At 40.2% G+C, this 27,094-nt stretch overlaps 6 protein-coding genes across 10 annotated transcripts; 3 read left to right on the top strand and 3 right to left on the bottom strand.

The window, feature by feature from the left end:
• On the top strand, nucleotides 1-10,618 carry LOC117896264 (mothers against decapentaplegic homolog 6). The gene is made up of 7 exons (XM_034804455.1): nucleotides 1-1,217; nucleotides 3,189-4,632; nucleotides 7,174-7,227; nucleotides 7,287-7,436; nucleotides 8,502-8,720; nucleotides 8,788-8,938; nucleotides 9,000-10,618. Exons 2-7 carry the CDS (start codon nucleotides 3,564-3,566, stop codon nucleotides 9,163-9,165), a joined length of 1,809 nt encoding a protein of 602 aa, XP_034660346.1. The 5' UTR covers nucleotides 1-1,217; nucleotides 3,189-3,563; the 3' UTR covers nucleotides 9,166-10,618.
• Nucleotides 10,619-10,846: 228 nt separating this feature from the next.
• Nucleotides 10,847-12,975, bottom strand: LOC117896265 (guanine nucleotide-binding protein-like 3 homolog). Its single transcript, XM_034804456.1, has 5 exons — nucleotides 12,868-12,975; nucleotides 11,924-12,809; nucleotides 11,608-11,858; nucleotides 11,146-11,556; nucleotides 10,847-11,082 (listed from the first exon to the last, which is right to left on the bottom strand). The coding sequence occupies exons 1-5, from the start codon at nucleotides 12,887-12,889 to the stop codon at nucleotides 10,901-10,903; spliced, it is 1,752 nt and encodes a 583-aa protein (XP_034660347.1). The 5' UTR covers nucleotides 12,890-12,975; the 3' UTR covers nucleotides 10,847-10,900.
• A 326-nt stretch (nucleotides 12,976-13,301) lies between these two features.
• On the top strand, nucleotides 13,302-14,257 carry LOC117896579 (28S ribosomal protein S11, mitochondrial). The gene is made up of 5 exons (XM_034804984.1): nucleotides 13,302-13,558; nucleotides 13,617-13,747; nucleotides 13,804-13,904; nucleotides 13,974-14,039; nucleotides 14,100-14,257. Exons 1-5 carry the CDS (start codon nucleotides 13,353-13,355, stop codon nucleotides 14,205-14,207), a joined length of 612 nt encoding a protein of 203 aa, XP_034660875.1. The 5' UTR covers nucleotides 13,302-13,352; the 3' UTR covers nucleotides 14,208-14,257.
• A 46-nt stretch (nucleotides 14,258-14,303) lies between these two features.
• LOC117896576 (kelch-like ECH-associated protein 1B) lies at nucleotides 14,304-20,186 on the bottom strand. 4 transcript variants are annotated; one of them, XM_034804980.1, is made up of 7 exons: nucleotides 17,874-18,016; nucleotides 16,831-17,150; nucleotides 16,499-16,756; nucleotides 15,753-16,435; nucleotides 15,483-15,688; nucleotides 14,899-15,421; nucleotides 14,304-14,868 (listed from the first exon to the last, which is right to left on the bottom strand). In XM_034804980.1, the coding sequence occupies exons 1-7, from the start codon at nucleotides 17,962-17,964 to the stop codon at nucleotides 14,628-14,630; spliced, it is 2,322 nt and encodes a 773-aa protein (XP_034660871.1). In that variant the 5' UTR covers nucleotides 17,965-18,016; the 3' UTR covers nucleotides 14,304-14,627. The 4 variants fall into 4 exon arrangements, with proteins under 4 accessions (XP_034660871.1, XP_034660872.1, XP_034660870.1 ...); XM_034804981.1 differs by lacking the exon at nucleotides 17,874-18,016 and adding an exon at nucleotides 20,100-20,186 and having other exon boundaries at nucleotides 14,305-15,421; XM_034804979.1 differs by having other exon boundaries at nucleotides 14,305-15,421; nucleotides 17,874-18,015.
• A 273-nt stretch (nucleotides 20,187-20,459) lies between these two features.
• Nucleotides 20,460-21,474, top strand: LOC117896577 (lysophospholipase-like protein 1). Its single transcript, XM_034804983.1, has 2 exons — nucleotides 20,460-21,206; nucleotides 21,267-21,474. Exon 1 carries the CDS (start codon nucleotides 20,489-20,491, stop codon nucleotides 21,200-21,202), a length of 714 nt encoding a protein of 237 aa, XP_034660874.1. The 5' UTR covers nucleotides 20,460-20,488; the 3' UTR covers nucleotides 21,203-21,206; nucleotides 21,267-21,474.
• A 2,461-nt stretch (nucleotides 21,475-23,935) lies between these two features.
• LOC117896530 (protein midgut expression 1) lies at nucleotides 23,936-26,854 on the bottom strand. 2 transcript variants are annotated; one of them, XM_034804903.1, is made up of 3 exons: nucleotides 26,702-26,854; nucleotides 24,297-24,503; nucleotides 23,936-24,219 (listed from the first exon to the last, which is right to left on the bottom strand). In XM_034804903.1, exons 1-2 carry the CDS (start codon nucleotides 26,734-26,736, stop codon nucleotides 24,311-24,313), a joined length of 228 nt encoding a protein of 75 aa, XP_034660794.1. In that variant the 5' UTR covers nucleotides 26,737-26,854; the 3' UTR covers nucleotides 23,936-24,219; nucleotides 24,297-24,310. The 2 variants fall into 2 exon arrangements, with proteins under 2 accessions (XP_034660794.1, XP_034660792.1); XM_034804901.1 differs by having other exon boundaries at nucleotides 24,293-24,503; nucleotides 26,702-26,853.
• Nucleotides 26,855-27,094: the final 240 nt, after the last annotated feature.

Raw genomic sequence — 27,094 nt, 5'->3', positions numbered from 1 at the left:
TTCCCTGCACCTGCAAAGACCGTTGAAATATTGATAATCTCGACAAAAGGAAATCGGCAAAAACGATTCTAGCTCGGAAGTAGTGCCGATTTGTTTCTGAATTCAGAAAGAAAATACTTTTGTTGGTCGTGTGGTTTTTTTTGTATTGCAACGCGGGCGGCGGGCGGTGACAACTATAACCAATAGGCACCACGCACAAAGAATAGGCAATAATTGAATTTAATTTTGGAATTTTATTTTCCGAGAACGGTTCATCAGCTGCCTCAAATGTAAAAATTAAAAATAAGTGAAAGGTTGAACCAAGCAGGCAAAAGGCCGCTGCTGGTTGGCCCCGTTGTGAATGTAAGCCGATTCGATTCGTGAAATTGATTAAAGTGAAAATGATTCAGACCCAACTACCAACTACACATTCTGTTCCATTCTAGAGGTAGATTGGAATCGCATCGGGTATACCCTACACCATACGATTGAATAAGAAAGTGCCTCTAGTTTTCGGTGCCCGTTCGAGTGGTTTGTACACATGTACACATTTAAAATCAATTACAAATCAATAAATCAATAACACAACTATAGCACTGCTGCCGCACGACGGTGTTTAACAAAAATTGTGCTAATGTGAATAAAAACCCTGCAATTATCGGAAAACAAACTGTTTTTCACAGTGGAACATTTCTTAATTCGTGTCCAGAGGCAGTGCGTGCTGTCCATTAGTTTGATTTATTCACCCAGTACCCAGTACCCTGGAGCCGCAAGGGTATTTATGGTATATTTGTGCAGTTTATCGTACAAAATCTAACATCGCGGTCACGAATTATATAACACACAATAATAAACAAGCCTTCGTATCCACATTCTTACAGATTGTATGGATATCATTAAAATGCCCATATGACTATTACTTTGAGATTAAAAACCAAAAAGCAGCATTGTAATGTACATATCGACACAGTAATTTAAACATATGTATGTACACACATATGTACAAATTTAAACCTACGTGATAAAAAGTTAAAGGAAGAGGAATTGTGCAATATCGATTTAACTTAATAAATAATTTCTTCTTTAGTCATGTGAATCCTGAAATAAGGTCAACATATTAAACATATCAAGAATACATGTGTATATTAATAAACATATCTATGAATACAACACACATATCTTCTACAACTAAAACAAATGCTAAGGATACTATACAGTGGATAAACATTATTTAAACAGTAAGTACTTTGAACTTGCGTTGTCTTCTTCCGTTTTCGTGGATTTATATGTATATCCCATTAAGTATTATTAATAAGTGGCTATTTCTAAGAACATGCACATTCTTTCAATGACTTAACAAATTTAATATACTCAGTATTGAGATCGGACCACTATATCATACAGCCCCCACGACAACAAGGGTATCAAAATGTCCAAACGGTCGTAATACATATTGGCATGTGCATATGAACGTACATATGTATGTATGTATTAATGTACGTACATATTTACTACTGTACATATGTATGTATGTATGTAGATTTCTATGTTCTATGTTCAATAAAGCTTTGTTTTCGACCAATTCTTTCTATGTCAGCTAAAATTTTCGCTATGTGCAGCAAAAAGTAAGACCGTTTTGTCCATAGTGTCAATTAAAAGAAAAAAGATTGTTTATTATCCAATGTGCTGCGCTGGATAACAACTCAACGTCTAAGCAATATTTCGACAAGTATTGATTATTGTACCTCTTTTATTATGTAAATTTGTTTCGTGATCGTTTTTGTGAATGTTTTGTGAACTATACTGAGCATACACGCGTACATACTTATGTACATACACAGTATGTACATTTTCATACAGATGTATTCATTCTTAATTCGATCCGATCCCTTAAACATTCATACATTTGTAGATTGAAGAGAATTTACAGTGAAAATACACATGGATGTGTGCAAATGTACTTTAATCGTGATCTTTGGCAAAAGAAAAAACATTCTCGTGTGTACATATTCATGTGCATCGCCATAGACGTATTAGCACATGCACTTATATATGTACATACATATGTATGTATTCATGTAGATGTTTTCTGCAGAAAAGATACCTCCTTCCACTGACCAATGCACACCCCGTCGCCGGGAAGCTCTGTTCACTTTAAAAACCCTAAATTCTTTTACCCGATGAATTTTCAGAAGAATTCGAGTGTGTATTGGTTCCGCACGTAAACACAATCAAAGAAAAAAATACATACATTCATACACATGGATGTACAAACATACATATGCATGTATGTACATATACTCTCGCCTCGTCGTCGCTCATGCCTGTGTTCGTTCACGCTCTCTGGATGATTTTCTGACCACGTTCGAGTTCTGCAGTCGCCTCAACCTTAAATATTGTTGATTCTTCAACTTGTCAAACCGGCTGACAACCGACCGTCGTTGCCTCGTATCTGTGTCTGTGTCTGTGTCTGTGTCTGTCTGATATAAGTTTATATTGGTGGCGCCATTCCGACGATGCCGCCGCCGCCGCCGACATCGTTACTATTATTTCTTTTATTACGTCAGTGGCGCCCTGGCGCCAGCTCTGCCTCTGCCTCCGCCTCTGCTCCTGCCCTGCCTGCTTCTCTTTTCTGGTCTCTCTCTCGTCTCGCTTGCCGTGCCTCTACATTCGACTGCTGCACGCAAGTAAATTCATTCTGTAAGCGACTGTGTGAGTGGGTATGTATGCGTGTGCATGGATGTACATATATATGTATGTATGTATAGAGTGTCTGTGCTGTGTTTATGTGTGGTGTGTTTCTGCGTTGTGTGGGGCTGACTCGTAATTTTGTTGCTGTTGCTTGCGAGTGCCGTCATGCCGGCGGCGCCACTTCTGTCGTCGATAAGGAGCGCAAGAAATGCCAGCAACAAAATGGAAATGGTCGGACGGGGGGCCACACACACAGCGCGAACATTTCGGATGTCATTTTGTACATACATACACATTGCATGTACATACATAGCTCCCCTCACAGATCTGTTCTTCTGCACATGCATCAGCGTGGCCTGACCCCCTATTGTCAGTACATTGCTTATAAATAAGATCGATCACACACACATATGTACATACATATCTGCAGATTTATTAGTACTTAAATATGATTTTTAGACTAATAGGTGTGCAAGTGCATAACAGTGACTAATCAGAAAACTCTCTTTCTCTTACAGAGTGCACACTTTACTACATATCAATACCACTGAGGACATATCATCAAACCCATCGAGTGACACCAATAGTACCAAATCAGTACCTATGTATGTACTTATGTACATATTGTATGTATATTCAGGAAATCGAGAAACGTAAACGTTCCAGTCAAAGTCCAGCTGAGCTGTCACGCCAAGTGCGCGAATCACGTAGTGTGGGACACACACAGCGAACCCTCTCTCCCACCGGAGCCCCACCCATATTGCATTGCACTTTGCAAACCACCGCAAACTACCGTGACTAGCCGGCTTTATCGAGTCCGCGAAACAAGTTAGTCAATTCGAATAATGCGCATACGATAAGATCGATGCTACCAAAAAACTGTATGTCCCTCCATGATATTCCCAAACGAAAAGAAGAAAGAACTATGGCGTTATGCGTCAAAAAACAATCCAGGTGCGTGCGATGGGGTGCCAGGACCCACACAGCCACCACAGCCGCCGCCCCCTCCACATCGACACCGCCTTCAGATGACGCGGGGTACCTCGTTTGGCTGCAGAAGCTCCTATTGCGAGGAAACTTCCTTACCGATGCGTCAAACTCCCCCGCCACCATACAATTCGATTCCTTACGCCACAGACTGTTGCGGCCCTTACTGCCAGAACAACAACGGCATCCCCAACTCAAACGCCAACAACTGCCGCCTCCCCCGCCCACCACTAAACTACACACAACAGCTAGTGCCACGTGGCATCACGGGTACGTTGGGATCACCATCACCCGCGTCCAGTGCCACAGAAGACTCGGACTTCAGCTATACCAAACCTGGATGCAGCTGCGTAAGCTCTGGCGACGATATGTTCATCGACGAAAACGATCAAGTGCACCACCAGACCTCAACGTCTCCCCCTTCTATGGCAACAGTGAGCGCGACGACGTTTCGTACGACTGCAGCAAACATGTTTCGCAACTGCTGTGGCGCCGGCGGTCACGCAGCGGAGGCCAGCAGCGGCTCGACTTGCTGGAGCCGAGACTACACAATTCCGTTCACGAAACAATCGCACCCCCAGCTGACGAACATTTCCTGGACGACGGGATCCACGCAAGCTCCCGAGACGCCCAATCGAAAAGATTTCGATGCCCTGATGAAGCTGCTCAAGCAGAAGCAACAGTCCGAACTTTTGCGTGCCGTCAAAAGCCGCGTGGATCATCCCTCAAGAAAGTCAAACATCGACGCCGTAATTGCCACCCCGCCAACCTTCTTGCAGTGCATTCTGATCAAGTGCACCACCTCGCCAGCCGACAAGGAGCAGCACTTGACCGCGTGTCGACTCTTCTTTTGGCCCAGCCTCAGGAGCGGCGTGGAGCTAAAACGCCTGCCCGCCTGTCCCAGCGCACGAGACTGCGTGTACACATGCTGCAACCCACTGCATTGGTACCGCATAATAAACATCAGCGATACAGGTAGGATTGACAAAGCCAAGGCTATTAGCGGATTCAAGAGTATAGTACCATACATATGTACATCATTATGTACATACCAAAGGACGTGTGAGATACATTTGCGGACGGGTTATAACCCGGGTTAAAGAGAAATACTTATCCAGATTATACACCTGATCCAGTAGGACATACAACTAAAATTCATTTGGAAAATTGCATCCTCTGTTTTGACCCAACGCTTACAATTTTCGTACGACAAACCATACTAAAACGTCTACCTGGGGCCGGCGCTCCAATACTGCAGACCACGACTGTGTTCTGTTCTGTGTATTTGGTGGCGCCAAACATACATAAATACATACTTACGTACATGTGTACAAAAATATGTAGTGTAACCGGTCCGTCTCTGTATTAGGTATTGAATGCTCTCAAAGAAAATTGAATTTCAAGTTCCTGCGCTCACTGCGCGCCTTGACTTTTTGCCCAGACGTACCCACTCTCTCGCGATCCCATCCAAGCAATCTCTCTCTCCTACGTTTGTGTGGGCTTATTTTCGCTTTATCATGTGCTCTCTGTAGCACCGTGTACGTGTGTGAGTATTTGCGAGAGTACGCGAATGCGAAGTGAAGTGGAAGAGAATATGCGTGAAAGCGCCACGCAAACGGTCGGCCAACATGACGGCGACAAAATTCTTTGAAAATAATTTGTGTAAATTTAGAAACTGGCGCCAGGAAATAATCGGGCGTCGTCGCTAATGCAAACGGTGCCCGATGCGATACTCTTACGCGTACTTGTACTCGAACTATGTATGTACATACATATGCATGTATGCATGTGTATGTATATTTACATACATACCAATGTACGTCTACATGCATTCATACAAATGTAGTTTCTGATTTGTTTGTTTTATATTTTTAGCGCGGTTTTATACAAAACATACATACGAACGCTTTTACTCACATGTTTGCATGTTCATGTATGTATGTACATACATATATGTATGTATGAATGCATGTACGTATGTACGTACAATGATTATACTTCAAACTTGAGACCGAATGGGGGTATCGGCAATTTTTCATGTACAGATGTACTTATGATGTATGTATGTGCATACCGAACGAACATACAACATGCATATGCATCTGCATACATACATACTTCAGATGGCAGAAGGAAGCATTTGTCGCCAAACAAAATTTCAAATTTCATAATACACATACATATGTACATACATATGTACGTATGTACATACATATGTAAATAACTACTTTTCACTTGCATTACTTCGCTTCAAACATTCCCGTTTCCATTCGTTTAAAAGACGAAAGAAAACGGTTGAATGTAATCATGATTTAATTCAACGCCGTCGATGACGATGACCGCAGCACATCAAACGATTTCTGGGCCAATAAAATGTCACCCCTCTCTGCTGGCTTTGGCCGATAGGAAAAGATTATTTATTTATTTTTATTTCGAGACGCTGATGTTTAGCTTGCCTACGCTAGAGTTTTTTTTTGTTGCGTATTGTTTTTGGTGCTTTTGCTGTTCTCTCGGTTTCGCATTGAAATGGGTTTGCTGAACGAATATTATAATACTAGTATGTATTAGGTTTGTGAACCATGATCTCATCACACGACCCGTCCCAAAGACTCGCATGTATACGAAGCATAACCCGAAGTTTTGAGTAGCTAAAATGGTTTAAGAATCAATTGGCAAGGATTTTCGATTTTAATTAAGCTCTTCTATAAGTACACGGATATTTGGTTCAATTCAATTGAAAATAAAGTTAGTCAAGAAACTAAAACAAGTTTAGAGAACCTGCAGCTTTTCAAACACTTGCTTTGCTAATTGATCGGTCCCATGGCTCCCTATACATTTACATCTTTATGTTGTGTCTTCGCATTCTACGTTCCAATGACAGCTATGTCTATTTTTCCCGCTTTCGGCTGTTAAAAGAAGATATATTTTGAATGAACGTACATTTTGGGAGTCTTCTCCTTCGGAACCTGTAAGGGCGAAACTCTCTATTGTAGACCCGATTATCGACTAGGTCGCCGTTGCTCACCTCCATATTTTAGCCGCAGCATGAAGTGATGCACATTCAGTCATAATATCTGCTTATTTAAACTTATTTAACTTCTTTTGCAATGTACTATGTACATATTTACATATGTCGATGTGGGATTACCATCTTTCTAATATCGTTGTTCATTGCAAAAAATAAAGAAAACTACTCACGAATTTCAATTGAATAAATTGTATCTTACATAAAAACATACATATTTACATACATTAATATCTGTATGTAAATATATGTATGCACTTACTAGTCGTACTAATGGCCATTTTTTCGCGGTCCGCTTACAAACAGTTTAAACAGTTTTTTGATACACAACCAATGAGCATCTAGATAGTTTCTAGATAGGTAGAATTAATATCTTAAGACTTATTAAAGCGTTCGAAAACTTAGTAAATATCGAGGCATTACATTAACTCTCTACATTACATACATACATGCCGGCCAATAACATCAAATTTGTGTTAATTTAATTTCAGAGTCTTCACTTCCGCCCTACCACCGTTCAAAAATGCTGCGACTGAAAGATGCAGGTGAGTAACAGCGGCTTAGTCGAGAATCCCGTCCAAAATTTAGCGTTTCGCCCTTTTAGATTCCGAAGAAGAAGACTCCCAAAACGACAGAAAGTCAGCAGCGACCACGTGGAGCGTGCAAAGCAACAGCTTTTCGAGCAGCACCTTCAAGCAAGCGGAATCGCAGTTTCTTGGCCCTAGTCTAGAGTCGTTTACCACTGAAGGAAAAGGTGAGATTGTTTTTGGCCTTTACGACACGAGCACGGTTCTCACTTATCGGAGGGCGCTCTACTATTTTTTTTTTAAAGAGAGAGATAGAGATTGTGTGATTTATTCAATTGGAGAGTTTGCTTTTATATTAACGGTTGTACATTAATACACACATACATATGTGCATACAAATGTACCTACAGAGATTACCCGAAACATCTGCGCTCGCGTGCGTGTGATTGGTACGCCGGCCGCGACAGAGGACAAGTTGTTCGTGGCGCCAGGCTGCCGCGTCAGGCCGTCACTTTCTATATTGATATTAACTTTTAAGCGAAAACAGCAAAAGCGAAATGAAAATAAATAATGAGCGAAAAACAAACACAAACGAATGCGACTGATCGGCGGAGCGAGGTGAGTTGGCGGTGCCGACGGCGCCAAACCAACCAACAACAAATCTTTGCGCCTGCTTACAAGAGTGTTGTAGAACGGAGAACGGTTTGAGTGCGGGCACCGGGGAGCACCTGGCGCCCCTGTACATCCACGTCAATGGGGCTATGATATCATTCATTTCATGGCATTCAGTGCCCACCCAACGGCGACGTCGGACGACGAAACTGTGAAACTGACCAGAATGTGCAGTGTCTGTGTATACTCATACATACATATGTACGTATGAATGGATGTGTATGTTAAATGTGTATTTGATTTTTTATGGCATGTACTGGCGACAAAATGACGGAGAACTATTACATTTAAATGGACCGTTAAGTTGCGGCTTTACGACGATTTGGTGACATGCCAGTTAAAAATAGAAATAAACAAAAAATTCAACCATGTATTATGCCGTTGCCGAGGGTCTTCTTTCTCGGAGCAAAGCAGCAGTAAGGCATGCCGACGCTATAGATACACTTCCTTACATGGTGGGTGATCCTGTGTTAGTGGTATACTTGTACTTGCACATACAAATTACTTAATGTCTTAAGGAGCGAAAGAGATCTAATCGAAACTATGTACTTCAGGCCTATTGAATTCTAATGGAAACCCCAGATCATTAATTACATTCTATATCCTCTCTCTTATTTCAGGTGACACAGTCAACGCTAGGGGCTGGTGCCAAATTGCTTATTGGGAGCTTTCTCATCGAGTTGGAGAGTTCTTTCACGCCAGAAAGACAACTGTAAATATCTACACAGATGGGATTGTGGACAGTGGTGGAGACAGCATGTGCCTCCGCGAGCTAACCTCCGTGGGCAGGGGACCTCACTCTGACGCTGTCCAAAATACACGACAAAAAGTCGGGCTAGGTAAATAAAAATTGTAAATACTTATGCGGCGACTTTTTAAGTGATGTTGTTTCCATCTACATTTCAGGAGTTACGTTGAGCCTTGAAAGCGGCGATGTTTGGATTTACAATCGAGGCAACGTGCCAATCTTTGTGGACTCTCCGACACTAGCCGAACATTTGGACCGTGTCTGTAAAGTAATGCCTGGTTACTGTCTGAAGGCCTTCGAAACTACCAGGTTAAACAAAATTTGATATTTTTATCTGGAAAAACGAAGTTCTAAATTGTTCTTGTTATAGGGCTCAACTGTTGATCACAAAACGGTCTCAAAATCACCCATTGGGACCCATCGACCGGTTTAGCATGAAAATAAGCTTTGTCAAGGGTTGGGGTCATACATACAAACGGCAGGATATCATGTGCTGTCCCTGCTGGCTGGAAGTGCACTTCAGCCACCTGCGGTGACAGTACTTGCTGCTGGCCCTTACGACAGTATTTTCACCAGCAGCGCCCTATTTGGCCGAACCTCTTTGTCCAGACCAACAGTGTTTGTGGCGGAGCGAAGGAGACTTGCAACGCTCGCGCCAACTGCTGCGCAAGGTGCAAAAGTTGTTGACCACGTTATGTGGCAAAATTTGGCTGGTTACAGATTCAACCACGGGAATGAAGAGCTTGAAGCTGCGTATACCGAGCTGCCGATAAGCCATCAAACAACCAATCATTTGGAACCACAAAGGACTGCAAAGAAATCATTTAAAATGTCTACATGAATAGCTTCTTAAAATGTTTCAATTAACTGCAAGTAGGCACATCGAAATTAAGCTATAAATCATTAGATTCGCATTAAGGGAGGAGTCTACGAGTGGGGGAGCTTGAATTTAAGTAAATATATGGTAATGATTGTTAAACATGTACACATAGGTAAAATTTAAATACTGTGATTCACTCTAAATATACACACATAGTGCATATGTACATATGTACCGACGCATAGGTCTAGACTCTAGAGGTCTATGCGAGTAGGTCTGACAAACATATATTAAATATTTAAATTATTTAGACATACGCAAACACATTGCGCCAATTCAGTTTAACCAGAAACGAATATGGAACCTTGTTGAACGCTCTACCCCTATAAATTGAGGTAAAACATTATTAAAATTTTAAGTAGAACTGCATGTACATACAAACATACATACATACATATGTACATAGATACACATTAGTTTCCATTCTTGATTCTGGCGTCCACGGATATAATTTTTTTGGAGCTAGCAAACGTCATGTTCAAACATATTTATATTTTATGTTGATATTTTGACGATTTTTCATTTCGATGTACCGATAATAGTAGACATCTCTTCCCTTCAAAATCTGACCGCGGCATGCTAAAGTTCGACGATCAGTAAAAATATCTTTTAGACTGGCAAACACAAACGTTTGGTTGGTCTCTTAAAAATACATTTTTAACCAATTCTTCCTGTGGAAGCTTTATATAGTGACAAGATCCGACCAATTCAGAGGAATCATTCATCCGACCATTTTCATAGTACCCTACACAAACACCATATGAAAATTGTCTAGCTGTCAGTTTGGGGATTTTTTCTAAAGTCTATTCGTGTTTAAATGTCGCCCGTTTCAGTTGCATTTCTAGATCCAAGAAATGTAAATATGAGCATTGGGTGTGGCATTAGAAATCCGTGCGCTGGAATTAGTATTGTATCCATGTACATTTAACAAACCGTGTGGCAGCCTGCATTATGGGGCTAAGATTAATTCAAACCAGATAACAATTTTGTTTAAACTTCTCAGTGTGTTGAAGAACAGGAGACTCCAGAGGAATGGGCTTCAATTAAATTGTATATAATTTAAGACACGAGTCTAACAAACTGTAAAATAATAAATTAAGTTAAATAACTGAGCGGATTTTTCCAGACTTTTAAATTTCAATGAAACAGATGCACCATCGTAGCTTAAATATGATCAAATATATAATCACTGCAGTTATACTGTTAAGTTTCAACATATTTAAATGCAATTTCAATATATTTACAAAACTCGACCGTTTTTAATGAACTATTTTGCGAATCTTGTTTGGAAAACGATGGAAGATCCTTTAACAAAAAAAGCAAGTACACCAGAGGAATAAAATGTCACCCATATCGTAGTTTTATTGATTATTTTGGAAAATGCAGATAATTTATTCAATTACATAATCCTGATCGAAATCATATTTATCTGCCTTTGAAGTGGATGAACCGGAACCCAGGCTAAAGTTATCCAGTACATCTGTAATTTTTGAGATTTTCTTCTCATTGCGCACATTTTGCTTCTTCTTTCGCTTTTGCACTTCTTTAATAGATTTGTTGATCGATTGATTTTCTAAAAACGAGAGTTTATGTTAAAAAAACATTATGTTACGACAAATGGTTATGGGACATTTACCTTCTAAAAGCAGGGCGGGGTCTGGTTTTTCTTTTTCATCACCCAATTTTCTTTTACGAGCTTTCAATGACTTGTCCTTCTCGTTTATAACTAGATTTGTTGGAATATCAGTTGCCGTCTCATCTTCCTCTCGAGGTTTCCTAATCTCCAGAGTACCTGTACATGCAATCTCCATAACGTCATCTGTTTTGACAGTGCATTGTTCTAGTATATCTGTCTCCATGGACTCAAAGTTATCCACATCAAACTCGCGGGCCTCGGCGTGTACTATCGAGGCACTAATGTGTACACTTTGCGACTCCACTACTTCTGGAGGTTGTGTGCAATATTTGATTTTTCCCGTGTTCCAGTCATTGAGCACACTTCGCGCAGCAGCCACAACATCAGGTACCCCTTTCTTCAAGAATTTTCCTATAAATAAAAAGGTTAGTACGCAACAGGTTGTAACATCAGCACACTTACCCATTCTGGCCGCCTTCTTTGCAAAGAATTCTTCAAAGGTGTCGTAGCTTGTAATGTCATACATAGAGCAGAAATATTCTTTGCTGGCCCTTTTCAAAACGCTTTCCGCAATTGTGAACGGATCTTTTACATCACCAACGCGCTGAGCGTTCTTAAGCACGGCATGGGAACTATCAGCTCCACTCGTGAATACAATCCCTGGACAATCAATCAGCTTGATCTTCGAATCAAGTTCGACTTCCTGCATGGCCCTTTAGTTTTCGAAGACCAACATATATTAGATGTAGTTAAAATCATAATGAGACAGAGTACTTACTTTGTTACACCAGGGGTACTGCCCACCATGCACGACCTGCCTCGGGTCAGCGAATTGATTATTGAACTCTTGCCCACATTTGGGATGCCAACAACTCCCACGCGAATCGATGTCTTGATGCCTTTATTTCGGCAGTAGTTGGCCAGCATGGACATTAGTAGCTCAGCTCCAATGCAGACCGATCCCTGCATGGCTTTAGCGGATTTCATGTCGTGAAGCTTGCGGCGACCCAAGCGAGAAGCTTGATCTTGTGTGGAAGCTTTAAATGCAGTCACTGGACCTATGCGCCGGAAGTACTTAATCCAGTTGTCTAGGTTTTCCCTAGGCACCAGGTCAGCCTTGTTCAGTATAAGTACAAGGCGTTTGTTGCCAGGCGCTCCTCGGACGGCCCGTTCTACTTCGTTGCATCGCGTTCCCAGAGGATCACGAGCATCGACTACTTCCAGGACAACGTCGGCATTTTCAATGACCTTACGGAATTCTTTAAAGTATTGCTTCAAAGACTGTTCCTTTGTGACTGCATTCTTGTACTTCTTTTGGTTGTCATTGACTGAATCATTTTCGTGCATCGCTCCATGGACTGTGCTCCGCATGTCCGCGTCTTCTACCATAGTTTCCAGAGACTTGAATTTATTCTGTTCTCGTTCCAATTTGAAAGCATCGCGGCGAGCCTGCCTCTCGGCTTCTTGACGTTCCTTGGCTTCCTCAACTTCCTTTAGTATGTCATCCTTGAATGGGCAGATGTTCGGTACCTGGATGAGTTTTTGTTTTTTGCTACCTTTCTTCGGATTTTTCTTTGCAACGCGACGTTCCTTCCTGTTGTGCTCACGCACCTTTTTGTCGATTTTGTGCCTGAGACGGCCCGTCAATCGTTTTGATTTTTTAGCTGCAATATAAACGATTATGAGATGATCCAAACACTGCAAGCATGGCAAATAACTTACTCTTCAATCGTTTTAGAGCCATTTCCAATAATTACAACTTTATTTTGACTCTTATAGAACACGTGCGAAAGCAAGCAGAAGATGGTCACTCTTGCGAGCTATAACAAACATACTGAAACTGGTATAAATAGTCTATTATGGGTATTCAATGGTATATTTCATTCAGTGTGTGGTATATTTAAGTAAATTATGTGATCAAATTGAAATTTAAAGTATAATAATAATAAATAAGTGTGGGCCAGTTTCAGAAGGCTGTGAATTGGGACAATCAGAGCAAAGTAAATAATACCTTTCGATCATAAACCAATAATATATCTGAAATGGTCAACAGGTGTTTACGGGATATGTATAACAGTCTAGAAATTTGTTTTGCCCCGGTATGTTTTCGGAATACTGTGAAAATGAGAAGGAATATTTCGGTATTATCGCGGTCACACTGGAAATGATGTAACTTGTATGCCACCATATGTTTGTTGAAGTTAAAAATGTATATTAAAAGGGCGATTTTAAGTGCTGTTAGCTTTGCTAAGCGGGCTACTTTGCCCTTAGGGCCATTGAGTTCTTCACAGATTCACACAAGCGTGTGCTCCAGAAAGGCAGAAGATCGCAAGGAAATGTTGGCGTCGATGCCCGCTAAGGACGAGGGAACTGTGGGCGAAAAGTCTGTGGATATTGATACACTTATTAACCGGTACGAGCAAAGCGTCAAGTCAACAAAAATTATAAATAATAGTCTGTCGTTCTTGCAGAAAGGCCAAGTTCTTTCCCGATGCAACCTTAGCCACTCAGCTATTTAATGGAATGCCCTTTAACGAGTTGCCGGTTTGTAACATTCGCGTGTCTCCCAACAACACAATCATTTCAGTGACGGACTACAAAGGCAAGCTTTAATAATACATTATTATATAAATATGTAAGTTACACTTCGTGTTTCAGGCGTACCTAGACTGATACGTTCTTGCGGTATTGAAGGATTTAAAAATACCAGGAAGGGGACAAACATTGCCGCACAAGCGACGGCCGTAAGCATAAGCGCAGTGAGTTTTTGCCTATTCTAATGTGAATGGACACTTGTACCATAGAAAAACCAACATCTTTGATTGCAGAAAGCAATTGAATTGGGTTGGAAAACGATTCGAGTGAAGGTTCGTGGCCTCGGGCCTGGACGAATGGTAGGTTTGCAAATTCCACCTGTCATCCATAATACAACAAATTGCTTAATTTTCTTGCAGTCGGCTATTAAGGGACTGCAAATGGGTGGATTAAATATAGTCTCTATTACCGATAACACACCAGTTTCATGGAATCCCCCACGACCTCGAAAGCAGAGGAGTCTTTAAGTTGCAGCCATTAAAAGCGTCCGAAATAAAATTAAACAATATAATAAAAACTACCAAAAGTTAATTAATGAATGGCTGGTAGCATATAGGACAATTTTATTATATAATGAAAACAATCATTTCATTAGTGGATTTTAAAATTTGTCAAATACGGTTTTATAGCTAAGTTACTAACCCTAATCAATCTTAGAACAATGGGCTGCCATACGCCGTTAATGTTATGGATGCCATAAAACATAAATATCACTTAAGGGACATACAACATACATATGTAGTGTTTGTGCAAACCACATATCTGAATCCTCACATACTAATGATTCAATGGAATGCATTTCAAAATGGAATTCTAAGTGATACAAATTAGTCTTTGTACAATGAATATTGATTTTGGTTGGGGCTATGCGGTTCGTCTTATAGCTGTCATGTGGCTGCTGCGAGCTTACGAAGTCGCCATTCAATTCTGCTGTGTATAGCTTTCGCTGCTGTACATACTGGACTGAGTATGCATCTTGTTCGCGCCTTATCATCCCCGATGGGAAGTATGTTGCTGGATATTCTTGTAGCGCCTCCAGGGTCTGTCATAGGTAAAGGTGCATTTCCTCGAGATTTACACTGTGGTATTGGCCCCCAGAATATTGGTTTCCGCAGCTCCTGTGTGCCAATACCGGAAGTTTGATAGTGTTGCGTTTCTGAAGTAACGACTTGTTTAACTTCTATTTCCGACTCACAATTGTGACAACCACTCATTCCAAAGGACGTGTGAAATTGCATGGGTGTGTTCTCTGCAAACTGCGGACTTCTGCTTCCACACGGACCTCGTGATGAGTCCCCATCGGTATCGTCGTTGCTTCCATCCCGCCTTGGCATCTCGCTTTCCTCGTAGTCCATAAATGAAGTGGCACAGGTTGCAGGTTGGTAAATAACAGCTGAGGCATGACCAGATCGACCCGACTTCAGCGGCGTACCCTTCACCCATGTATTTGTGCGGGGATCGTATACCTCAACGATGGACAAAAAGTTGTTGCCATCAAAACCACCGATGGCGTACAGCTTTCCATCGAGCGGGGTAAGAGAGAGTGCACTGCGTGCGATTTGTATGGGTGCAACCATATCCCAGGTCTCATTTTCGGTATCATAGCGTTCCACAGTGGCCAATTGGCGAGTACCGTCAAAGCCACCAACTACGTAAATGAATTGGTTAATAGCGGCCACACCTAAAAACATAAAAGTCAGTATAACAGACATACAGATTGGAAATGTATTTATTCCACTTACCCGCTCCACTGCGACCAGTTTGCAGTGGCGGTAAAAAACTCCACTCGTTGTTTTCTGGATGATAACATTCAACGCTGGCCAATCGTTCGTTACCATCGAAGCCGCCGATCGCATAAAGCAGGCGATTGACTACTACTACGCCCACACCCAAGCGTTTCGAATGCATTGGTTGAACAAGCGTCCATCGATCGAGGTCGGGGTCATAGCTGCAAATAATAAAGACTTTGGCTGAGCACAATCAGGGATTAGCAATCTTCACTCGATACTCACTATTCTACTGTGTTGTGATACTCCATGCCTGCAGAGCCACCCACCGCATACATCAGCTCGTCCATAACGGCAACTCCCACACGATGACGCGGCACGGACATTGGCGAACACGGACGCCAAGTCTCGCTTATGGCACTATAGCGATCCACCCAATCCGAGTCGTAGGAGGAGCACATGTTATTGTTTCGACCACCAACTGCATAGAACTTTCCCTTAAGAAAAGCTGCGCCGAGGCCGGACCGTGGAATCCTCAAGTTCGGCAGCGTAGTCCAGGTCTTATCGTCCACATTATAGGCCTCCAGAATGTCTAGAGAATGTCGGAAGAAACCGCCCGCAACAAATATCATACGCGTCGTGTTCGGTGTACGCTCCTTTACTCCAGGGCACTTGTGCAACGTTAGGTCTTTGAAGATCTTCGCAAGATATTCGCGACACGCCGGAACTCTGCGTAAAACATCACAGTTCTTCATTTGATCCTTGAGGAAGTTGGGCGTTAGGAACTGGCATCGGACGGCTCCCAGTATGTGTTCCATCTTGCTGTGTCGATTGTCCTCGTCGTACTTTACCCACTTAAGCACAGCATTGTAAACCTCGCGCTCCTCCTGCACGTTTAACTCATCTCTTCGAATAAGGGCAATGAGTTGATATGCCGAAAGTTGCAGAAACTCTTCCTCTTGACAGACCTGGGTTAAACAGGCAATGTTCTCGATTAAGAAGGTAATTGTTGACGTTATTGGATTACTCACCTGAGTGAAATTCCTTTCAATGAATACGTTGGCTTTCTTTTGAAGCTCCACACACCCGTGCTGCTCCGCAAAGTTTGCGATGCCGATGGCGTTTGTTGGGTCTAGTTGTCGCTCTAGGAAGGCACAGCAGGCATCAATTACATTTGGCACTTGGAACATGGTCGCTGCAGGCAGCAGTTGGCAAACGGTCACTTCGGTTACTCGAATTTGTCCGGTGTACATGAAATACAAAATTCGGGACATTGCTGTAGGACAAACCTACAAAAACCAAAGAGGAAAACTGTTCATCTATTAAACAAACATGATGAGGTTCACCGTGGATATTAGCTTACCCCCTGAAGCTGCACGCGCGACATCTCAGACTCCTTTAGGCCACCAGTAAACATGGCTTTGAAATAAGGTGATGCTGCGGACAACACTACTTTGTGGGCGGGAAAGAGCTCCTTTTTTACCTCCAGCACGACGTCGGTGAGCATGCCGTGTGAGCGCATCATGAACATCATCTTCAGCGCTTCCTTGGCGTAGTTTGACATGCAAAATGTCATGTCATCGTCCGTGGCATCGTGGTCATCTATGGGGGAGTGCACCGAATCGAACCGTCCGCATGCGGTTGAGATGGAACAACTTTCTGAATGGCTGTTCATCTCAATCTCTGAAATACGACGGACCAATATTATACCGATGAAATGAATTGTTAATTAATTCCATATGTGGAACATATATGCATATATAAATATGTATGTATGTATGTATGCATGTACATATGTATGAACTGTACATCTTATCTTATCTTTTTTGAATTGGCGTAAAGTACAAGATGCCACTTTATAGAGATCTCAAGAATACTTTTCAGCTAGAATGGTCAGGGTTATTGCCAGATTAACCCGAAGATACGGTTTCTTTGCAACAGGAAAACAATCAAATAGTGCAAAACGCATTCTTCTTTCCTTCTTACGTGACAAACTAAAACACACACATAATATGACAAACCGGATTTACATTCAACGCAAACTAGTTTTGCAGTTATCTCTTCAGCAACGGACTGTCTACTATCAAAATATAATTTCCATTGAGATATATCCAAAGACACACGTACTCAACCGTGTTCATAGAATTAATAATTAAATTTGCTTTTAAATTTAAAGCTAAAAAAACTTGATAAATGTTGGTGATGTTTGATATGATGGGTCTCCACTGTACACAATCAAGAATTTGTTGGAACATTTTTGCCAATCATTGTGGCTGTTTTAGAACGTAAGGTGAGAGAGCTTGATTCGTGATTCGAAGAGTCATGCTCAGTGGTTTGTTTTTTTTTTACCGCGCGAGAATAATTACTCAACACTCAGCACTTTTATACAAATCCAAAGAAACGAACCTTTGGGTTGGCGGGTGCACATATTATGCAGCGGGGATGCCATCGGGACGGGGGAATGTACGGGTGTACAATTTTCATACTGCATTTGCATTTGGCTCTGATTAAAGCACTTGAGGAACTTGCACGATATATTGACTAAGCAGTAGTTCCTCTAATACGAAGGATCACAGAAATATGTACATATATGTATGTATGTACATATATTTATAATAGACTTATGCATCAAATCGAATATGTATGTTGTACACTGATTAAATCTCTAAACTCAGAGTATTTGCGAGGCTTTTATCGTTGGCTACAGCTGTTTAAAACCGAGTGCCCCTACGCAAGCGAAACTATTTGATTCGGCAGTCCGCTCTGGCGATCATGCGTACGGTACGCAGAGGGAGAGTAAGTCAACTGATTTCTGGCAGTCCGTTCACCTAGTGTGAGCCCCCTGATGAAAACAAACCGAAGTTATCTACCAGATTTACTAAAAGCATTATCATGCTTACTCACATGAGTTGTTCGGTGACAGGTGTATTTCTCTTTTCGAATAAATGCATATATGTACATATGTATGTATACAGACAAATGTATGTGTGCTCATAAAAACTCATTTTCACTACAATGCGATAAGTATTCTTGCCATGAATGAACGGTGGCAGGGCTATTTTCCAGAAAGAACAACATCCACTCTAATAATTCTTCAATTAAAAAAAAACTCTAATAACCGTAGATTTCTTTTGTAATTAATAATTTAACCGGAAGTCGTTTATTTTAATTCTTTTGTATCTATGTATGTATATAAGAGAGTCGAAAAAAGTATTTGAGATTAATGTTTATAAACATAACTTTTAATAAACCGATCTATTCTTATTAAACCTAAAAAGAAACGAGACGGGACGTGTGAGACGCTTCTTACGCGTCACAACTTTTATACCCGGCACTCAGTACTACATCCTTAGCGGTTATTATACATTTTTCTTCATCTGTCATCTACACCTACAACACAACTCACGCCAACACGCTCCTTTTGCTCGCCACCCTCCCCTAGAGCAACACACTGCAGAGTCAGGGCAGAAACGCGGCAGAGACAAGAGGGGCAGAGGCCATAAACTGCGCGAAGCAGAGTGTGCTGCTATAAGCTGCGGGACGGGGTGGGTTTGGCCACTGCAAATTAATTTCTTCATTGTGGCTATAATAATGATCCAATCGGATCCCAATTTGGTGATCTGATAGATATGGTCATTCCCTACGGAATGGCGTTTTTAGTTTTCGTTATCTTCTAGATTTGGGAGGTTTTCGACCTTATGCGGGGGCGGGGCTCATTTTTGAAATACACTGGTTTCAGTGTGAGCATACATCAGTCTGGTGCCAACATTTGGTGGCTCTAGCTCTTATTGTCTCTGAGAACTAGCCGACAAACAAGACGGACAGACGGACGGACAGACAGACATGGCTCAATCGACTCGGCTATTGATGCTGATCAAGAATATATATACTTTATGGGGTCGGTAACGTTTCTTTCTGTGCGTTACATACAACCGTTACTCGCACAAATACAATATACCCTATTTACTCTTCGAGTACCGGGTATAAAAATCAGGCCTGACTGTAAGTACGGATGTGCGGGAAGTACAGGAAAAAACTTGATGATAACGAGGTATGTATTTGTTGAAGCTGTTTATATTTACATAATCGTAGAAACTTCATCTATAATCTTACTTTTATATTCAATTGTTGTTCTGCATGTACATATGTGTGCATAGATTTGTATGTATTTAGTGTGTGCGTGTTTATTAGGCAATGATAAAGGGAAAACAGTGTGAAAATTACTGCCGAATCATTGTGAGGAGGCAAAACTCGTTCAAATTCATCCATACATACATACATGTATGTACATAAATACACACATGTATGCATCCGTGTAGGGTGTAGGTGATACACAAATAACGTAATCAGCGCGTGTTTGTAAGGGTACCGTTGAACTTTGGTTTTATATAAATAAATGTACATACATATATACTGCCGTGTGCTCAACAGCTGTCGGTAAAAAATATGCAAGTTCTGTAAACTTTGAAATAGCTTGGTATGTACGTACATACAAATGGGTATGAATATGAATGGTACACTGCTCTCTTGTTTTCTGTTTCCTTCAAGCTCTCTTTGAATGGTTATTTATGGAACGCACATTCTTAAACTAAAAATCCACTATTGTTCCTCGTAATATTTAATTCCACTCACAAAGTTTATGATTTATTCGCCACTCTGAATTTCCATTAAAATATTAAATGCAAAGTGTAAACAGGCTGACAGGTGTTGGAAAACAACAACTTACATGTGTTTTCTACTAGGGCTGCCTTAAACATCGATATTTCCAAATAATACAACAAATCGGTAATAAATTAAAGAAAGTAAATTTTTCGCACTTATTGCACTTTAGAAATATTTTGTTTCTCAAAATTTTTGCCTGTGAGTTGTGGTTCTCGTGTTATTTCGGTATGGTTTGAACATGAAAGGGTATATTTCGGAATATTTCCGAGGGTCTATCGATATACCTGATCGATAGTTCCGCGGTCACACTGCCAAACAGTGAAAAAGTAAATAAACAAGACGAGAAACAAAAAATAAAGATGAAACCTGCTTTAACGGCGATAAATGCAACGAGCAAACAAAGCGCATCTGTAATATTTTTCCATGGCTCCGGTGATACTGGTCCGAATGCATTGGAATGGGTGCGCTTTCTGCTGGGACGGAATTTGGAATACCCGCACATCAAAGTCATTTATCCAACAGCCCCAATGCAAAAGTACACTCCGTTGAACGGCCAAGAGTCCAATGTTTGGTTCGATCGTCGCTCGGTAAACATTGCGGCACAGGAAAGCAAAAAGAGCATGTCACAATGTTACGAAACCGTTCATCAGCTTATCGAAGGAGAGGTCACAAAGGGCATACCGGCCAACCGCATAATTGTTGGGGGCTTTTCAATGGGTGGTGCGTTGGCCTTGCACACGGGGTACCATTTGAATTATGGATTAGCTGGTGTCTTCGCGCACTCTTCTTTTCTAAACCGTAACTCCATCGTCTATGAATCCCTGCAGTCAGGTTCCCATCAGAAAGAAGATCTTCCAGAGCTCCGAATGTTCCATGGAGAGCGCGATACCATGGTGCCGCTCGAATGGGGCCTTGAGACTTTTGAATCTCTTCAAACGTTAGGTGTCAATGGTACATTCAATCCATTGAAAAATACACTGCATGAGCTAAAGAAGTCGTCGCTCCTGGATCTCCAGCAATGGATACTAGAAAAGCTGCCTCCACTCGAAAACGATTTACACAATAAACTGTGAGGGTAAGCGGAAATGTAATTATTATTGTACATAACTCAGTTCGTTTAATCTATATTATTGCAGAATTTGGCATAAAACCAGCGCAACTATCAGCAGTGCAGAGACAAGTCTTGCTATCACTTGCTGGATCTACCTGTTGATCTTCTCCACCGTAATGAAAGCACAGTTCTTCGAGCGCATGAATATTGCGTGCTGCGAAAATACCTTTAAAAACACACATGCATTTGTTCGGTAGTTTGTAAACAGTTAATAAAACTCACATATTTTTGGTATGGGACAGTCTATTCGCACCGCCGTTATCTGACAATTTGGATCACAACTGTGGTTAATGTAGCGTCCAATGTTTCCCCGCCGGGAAGGGTCTACGATGGTGACTTGTCGTTTCTCCGGGCAGTCATCGGTCTTAGTGTATTCGTTAAGTACTAAGACATAATTCATGGATCCCAGTTCTTTATTGTTAACTAGGCGTCGTTTGGCTTCAGAAATGGTTAGAATTTCCCCTGCATATTCGCAGATGAAGGCACCACAAGGAATGTTTACTTTCGTACGCACACCTTTGGATTTGAACGTAGTCGAATTAAATACTTCCAAATTTTCTCGTGGACCATACTGCACAAGTCGATTTGTGCAAAAGTCTAGCCGACAGTCACATAAACTATTGCACTCCAAAATAGGTATACTGCCGCTTTCTTTACTTTGCCTTTGGACCAATTCTTTACCATCTGGGCAGTACTCGTAAGCACCACCGTGTGAGCATCTTGAGCAGTCGCCTTTATCGCATTGACATTGGTGTAATATTAAAGAGTTGTACTCGTTCTTTAGCTGAATAAAATCTAAGCTGTCCTCACTGGGCATCAGCACAGATTCTAAAATATATTCTACATTATCTGGGTGGTGCTCATAGTCGTCATTCACAATTATCCGAGATTGTGCCATGCCATTCGACCCTACAATGGAGGAATTTGAAAATTAAAGAACAGCTGGAGACTAGGGCTGCACACACATCGATAGAACCATCGATGTTTTTTGATATTTTCAAGAAGACGACGGTTGACTGAGAGTACCCCTCACACTTGTTGCGTATTACACACAAGAATTTTTGAATGTTGCATTTAACACCATACAAAATCACCCACAAAGGGTGCTCATTTCTGCTAATGTAAAACGAATCCCATGATTTTTTGCAAACATTCTACAGTGAGGACATAAATCGTGTAAACTACGAAAGGGCGCTCGCAAATCTCGTAGATTCACCATGATTCCAGATACTGTGATTCAAATCCTACTGTTCATGCGACGCTCTCCAACATGGGATAATATAATAAACATTTACAAAACAATTATTACATGTAGGCGATGGAGAATTTGCGTTCCACGATAACAATGGCTGTATAAACTTGAAATATATTTCTGCAAAAAGTACAATTGTATTTTTTTTGCGTGGTACGTGATGTTCCTTTTGCTTCAAAAATGCTTAGTGACGCTCTTACCAGGCGCTTAGAACTCAAAAATGCGAGTTCCTATCCCTACTATATTGGGATAGGTTAATGCCAACCATCCCTGTCATACTATCTGGTTAACGTGGCAGATATAACGAGAAATACGCTCTTGCTCTCTCATTTCGTGTTTTTTCTGTTCCTTGTTATTCTATTAAACTTTATTCCAGAGAGAGTCCCGGATACAAATTGTGGTCACTGCGCAGGTTCTAGTGAACTTTGCCCCAAACACACAGAAGGACCCAATAAGAGTATGCAGCCATACATAATTACATACATACACATAATACATACAATCGGGTCCAAATCGAAGTCGTCGAACGATTGGCAGTAATCAGCGGCACGTGCACGAGGCTTCCTCATCATATTATGGGAGCCTGGTACAATTTAATCGAGTCGATGGCTTCAAAAGGTTTTTAATATATCGATTTTATTAAGTATTGCCTTTGGCGTTGTTTGCATTTGGTTGCACTGGAGGTACTATTTATTCCCAGCGAAATGCATGCTTGCCCAACATAAACTCAAGCCAAACATTTTCCGTAAAATCCTTTGTAAGTACTGAAACGCCACTCTACGGGTATAAAAATGTTGGCTGTGACCTGGGGATTTGACTATGTGGACTCTATATTTCATATTAGCTGAATACGAATCCGATGTACGTTTTTCACTAGATCAACAGGTTTTTTTCTTGCCACTGAACCCAATAATGTACCAAATTTGCTACGAACGCCTTAGGAGTTCTGACTTGTATACCTGCGTTACCTGCGTTATTTTAATTGCCTTTTTGCTAGCACCACTGATGGACCCATCTGGCTGGATTGAAATTAACAGCAGGAGGTATTTGAACAGGCATACCCGCTACCTACCTGCAGAATTCTAAGGCTACGGGAAATATCCAAACATCTTCCACGAGTTTACGATCAAGCACAGATGGAAAGGGAAGGTTTTGACGCTGCTGTCTGGCAAGAAAGGCAAAGGCAAGAAAAGGAATACCACTGTGTTTACAAAGTCTCAATTTTTCAAAGAAAATAAAACATTAAATATTACGTTTCGTTACTTCGCATTTAATATAAATAATATATAGATAAATACATGAAATTATTCATCGAAAATGCAGAGAATACATTTTTATTAGGATGTCCCATAATAAACTTATTTTTTTAAGTTGAAATACAAGAAATACAATCGCAAGAATAGTTCTTAGTTTGTGAGCATCATTTCATTTGATGCGGTGGTCGGTTGCCTTAGGATTATTAAGTTACTCAGTTCAGTTAATTTGTTTGAGAAATGTACTTTAAATGCTTACACGAAGATGTTGTTATATTTAATTGAATTCGCATTTTTTTCTGTATTTAAAATGTGTAAATATTTGAGTTTACACACATGTGTATATGTGTATGTGTCTATTGTATTTAGACTTTTTGCAATAATTAAATGGAACACGGACATTTTGTACTTGTATTGGAAAGGCTTGCAAATTATCATAATTTTGGCTCCGTATTAGGTGGTTGGTAGCAAAACCTAGAAAAAAAATTGAATTAATAGTAATTGAATCAGTAGTTGCAGTTTAATTTTAATTACTCTATCAACTTACATATTTTATGGTAGCCTACTACTTGCTTAGGGCATCTTTTATTTTGTCAAGGCCTGACTGGAAGTTGTCCGTGACCTGGTTTTTGAGCTTGGACACATCATCCTCCTTCTCGTAATAGTAAACAAAGTACACAGTCAATCCAACCACAATAAACACGATTAGAAAAGTGCTGATGATTGATATTAGCACACTTAGTGCGCAATTAAAGCAGCTGAAAGGACAAAGAAATAAAAACTTTTTATTTACTCAGTTTCGTTAGATGCACGAAAGTCGAGATACTAATTGAAAATATTGACAATTGTTTTTTGAGATGGTTCCTTTTTAGCAATAGTTAGCAATATATGTAATAAATTCTTGTAAATCTATGAAGCTTCGTAAATCTATATCTAGTTAGTCAGCATCAATATTTGGATACGTTTTATTTACAACAGTTTTATAGCTCCCAGTGGATCAGCAGTAAAGGAAATGTTTTTATGCCTGGCATATGCTTAATTAAAAAGAGTGGACTGTTAGTTGCCTTCTCTCCCAACCGTCAGTTGTCTCCAATTGCAATTAGTTCTCGTAGAAATACTCCACTCCCACTCCTGCCGTCCCATTGTGGATTTGCGTGCTTAGACTCATAAAGTTAAATAAATATGTATGTATGTATATACAAATGTATATCCGTATGTATGTACATACATACATATGAATGTGCGACGAATTGGAAAAACAAATTTAGAGTGAACCAGAACAATGTTGAGAATTAAAGTAAAATAATAACTAAAGATTATTTGATGAACCGTTTCCTATGCTCACTGAATGAATAAAGCATCTGAATCATTCTCTCTCTGCCACTCGCGAAATACATATATGAACATCTACTATATGCATTTCATAAGATAAAGAATAAGAAGATAAGATAGCGATCTCTGCATAGCTTAGTCACTTAAAAATAGATTCAAGATCCGGGGCTCAGATCGTGAATCCGATTACCAGGACTTCTGATTCTACTTTGAAAACATACTATTGAATGTACATACATACATGGTTCTCATAATTTGAAATAAATATAATTATGTTTTTATATGTGTGTTTTTCTTACTAGTTTGTACTCAGGCCAGCCTGAATGCTTTAAGTACATATGCCATATTAATCACATATGTACATACATATGTATGTATAAATGTACTTATGTATGTAAATAAATATGACGTAATACACTTTTGAAATTGCGGAGAAAATGTTGTATCTAATGAAATTTCCACCCCAAACGGAAATGTGAAACTGGCCACTGCCGACACAGTGTCGCGTGCTGGGGAGCATCATATTGCTAGACAACTAAACAATGAACTCATTGCGTCTGAGTGGAGCCAAGACCGTCTGGAGCCAAGACAGATTGGAGCCATAGGAAACTATACTAATAAGAGTGTTCTCCTCTTCGCTCAATAAAAATACTCGAGTATAAATACATACATATGTGAATATAGGAAATTATGATAGCCAAAAACTTAAGACACATTTTTTAAGCCAGATCGAAAAACTAGCCCTTGCCGTGTATAAAAAATTCGTTGGAATTGGAGAACTGCAGTTTTATAAATTTGGTCGCTTCCTCGTACCAATTTTTAACGCCATTCTGAGCTACTTTCAATTAAGTAACTCAATTGTCTCTATCTCCACTAAAAGACAGTGATATTTTGTTGTTGTAAGGAGTTTCAAGTCAATTAAAAGAGCCATAATGTAAAAAAATTAACCGAGAATATGAAATAAGCCAAAACCCTGAACGCGTCACAGAACAAAACATCCCCCAGACCATTCAGCATACATTTGTACATACATACATACATATGTACATATTTTATTGTATATATGTATGTATTTATGTATGTAGATACAAATGTATACATATGTACATACTCTTCATGATCAGTTATAACTCCCAAGTCTGTCCCTATGTTTTCAAGCTTTTCTGGCTTTCTGTATGTACATATGTATGTATGGTTATTTGAACAGGTAAGATCGGAAGCCTTTATTATTGCATTGGTCAAATACAAAAGGCCATAAGAGAACACCTTGTTTATGTTGCTTAAAATTCAAGAAATATTTTGAAAAAACACATTCTGTTGCTTAGATACCATTTATTTATTTATATATCTCCATAGTTATACCTTTAAGTGTGTGTGTGTACTTGTGTATGCATGAATGTTATCAGAATGATTCTTACTTGCAAATCGAAGTTATTTGACAACAAAACATTGGCAATGATCGGTATTGCTTTTATCACACCTTCAACACTCTTTCTTTTCCTTTGTATATATTTTTTCATACATACTTAAAGTACTTGTGTAGATACATATGTATATACACATTAATTCTCACTTTATTTTACAACATGTACATTATACGTATGTATGTACATATTTTACTTACCAGCACACTACGTTACCGGCCAGACACTTGCACATTTTTAGGTGAGTTTAAATATTTAGATTGACTTGACGATGTATGATGTATGTTGTATGTTGTATGTATTAATGGAGCGAGTCTAAATCTGCGAAATTGGTGAGCCAAATTAGGGTGTCGACAACGGGTAAACGTCACAAAAATTCTAGGGCTGCAAGGTATATTACACCCATTGTGTTCAATGAAATAGTATCATCACTATCACACATATTTTTGAGACCCTTCCAGTCTTTCGAATTAAACAATTGATACCTTTTTGAATAGATTGGAACGTAAGCATTAAAACCCGAATAAATCTTATTAAACTTTGCATTCCATCTTCTTGTTTTTCATGACTTTAGTCGAATGCCCACGGAAACC

The sequence above is a fragment of the Drosophila subobscura genome, chromosome O (genome assembly GCF_008121235.1).
Source record: "Drosophila subobscura isolate 14011-0131.10 chromosome O, UCBerk_Dsub_1.0, whole genome shotgun sequence".
NCBI classification, from domain to species: Eukaryota; Metazoa; Arthropoda; class Insecta; order Diptera; family Drosophilidae; genus Drosophila; species Drosophila subobscura.
Note: the sequence above shows the minus strand (reverse complement) of the source record. Positions and strands in the feature narration are given on the sequence as shown.

Coding starts and splice junctions, on each gene's coding strand:
- LOC117896530 (XM_034804903.1), bottom strand. CDS start 26,736: ATGTGCAAGTGTCTGGCCGGTAACGTAGTGTGCTG. Junction 24,504..26,701: donor GCCGGTAACGTAGTGTGCTG/GTAAGTAAAATA, acceptor TTGTCCTTTCAG/CTGCTTTAATTGCGCACTAA.
- LOC117896577 (XM_034804983.1), top strand. CDS start 20,489: ATGAAACCTGCTTTAACGGCGATAAATGCAACGAGCAAACAAAGCGCA.
- LOC117896576 (XM_034804979.1), bottom strand. CDS start 17,964: ATGCAAATGCAGTATGAAAATTGTACACCCGTACATTCCCCCGTCCCG. Junction 16,436..16,498: donor TTGAAAGGAATTTCACTCAG/GTGAGTAATCCA, acceptor TGTTTAACCCAG/GTCTGTCAAGAGGAAGAGTT. Junction 15,422..15,482: donor AACTGGTCGCAGTGGAGCGG/GTAAGTGGAATA, acceptor TTATGTTTTTAG/GTGTGGCCGCTATTAACCAA.
- LOC117896579 (XM_034804984.1), top strand. CDS start 13,353: ATGTATATTAAAAGGGCGATTTTAAGTGCTGTTAGCTTTGCTAAGCGG. Junction 13,559..13,616: donor ATTGATACACTTATTAACCG/GTACGAGCAAAG, acceptor TCGTTCTTGCAG/AAAGGCCAAGTTCTTTCCCG. Junction 13,905..13,973: donor CGGCCGTAAGCATAAGCGCA/GTGAGTTTTTGC, acceptor CTTTGATTGCAG/AAAGCAATTGAATTGGGTTG.
- LOC117896265 (XM_034804456.1), bottom strand. CDS start 12,889: ATGGCTCTAAAACGATTGAAGA. Junction 12,810..12,867: donor GGCTCTAAAACGATTGAAGA/GTAAGTTATTTG, acceptor TTTATATTGCAG/CTAAAAAATCAAAACGATTG. Junction 11,859..11,923: donor AGTACCCCTGGTGTAACAAA/GTAAGTACTCTG, acceptor CGAAAACTAAAG/GGCCATGCAGGAAGTCGAAC.
- LOC117896264 (XM_034804455.1), top strand. CDS start 3,564: ATGATATTCCCAAACGAAAAGAAGAAAGAACTATGGCGTTATGCGTCA. Junction 4,633..7,173: donor AATAAACATCAGCGATACAG/GTAGGATTGACA, acceptor ATTTAATTTCAG/AGTCTTCACTTCCGCCCTAC. Junction 7,437..8,501: donor GTTTACCACTGAAGGAAAAG/GTGAGATTGTTT, acceptor CTCTTATTTCAG/GTGACACAGTCAACGCTAGG.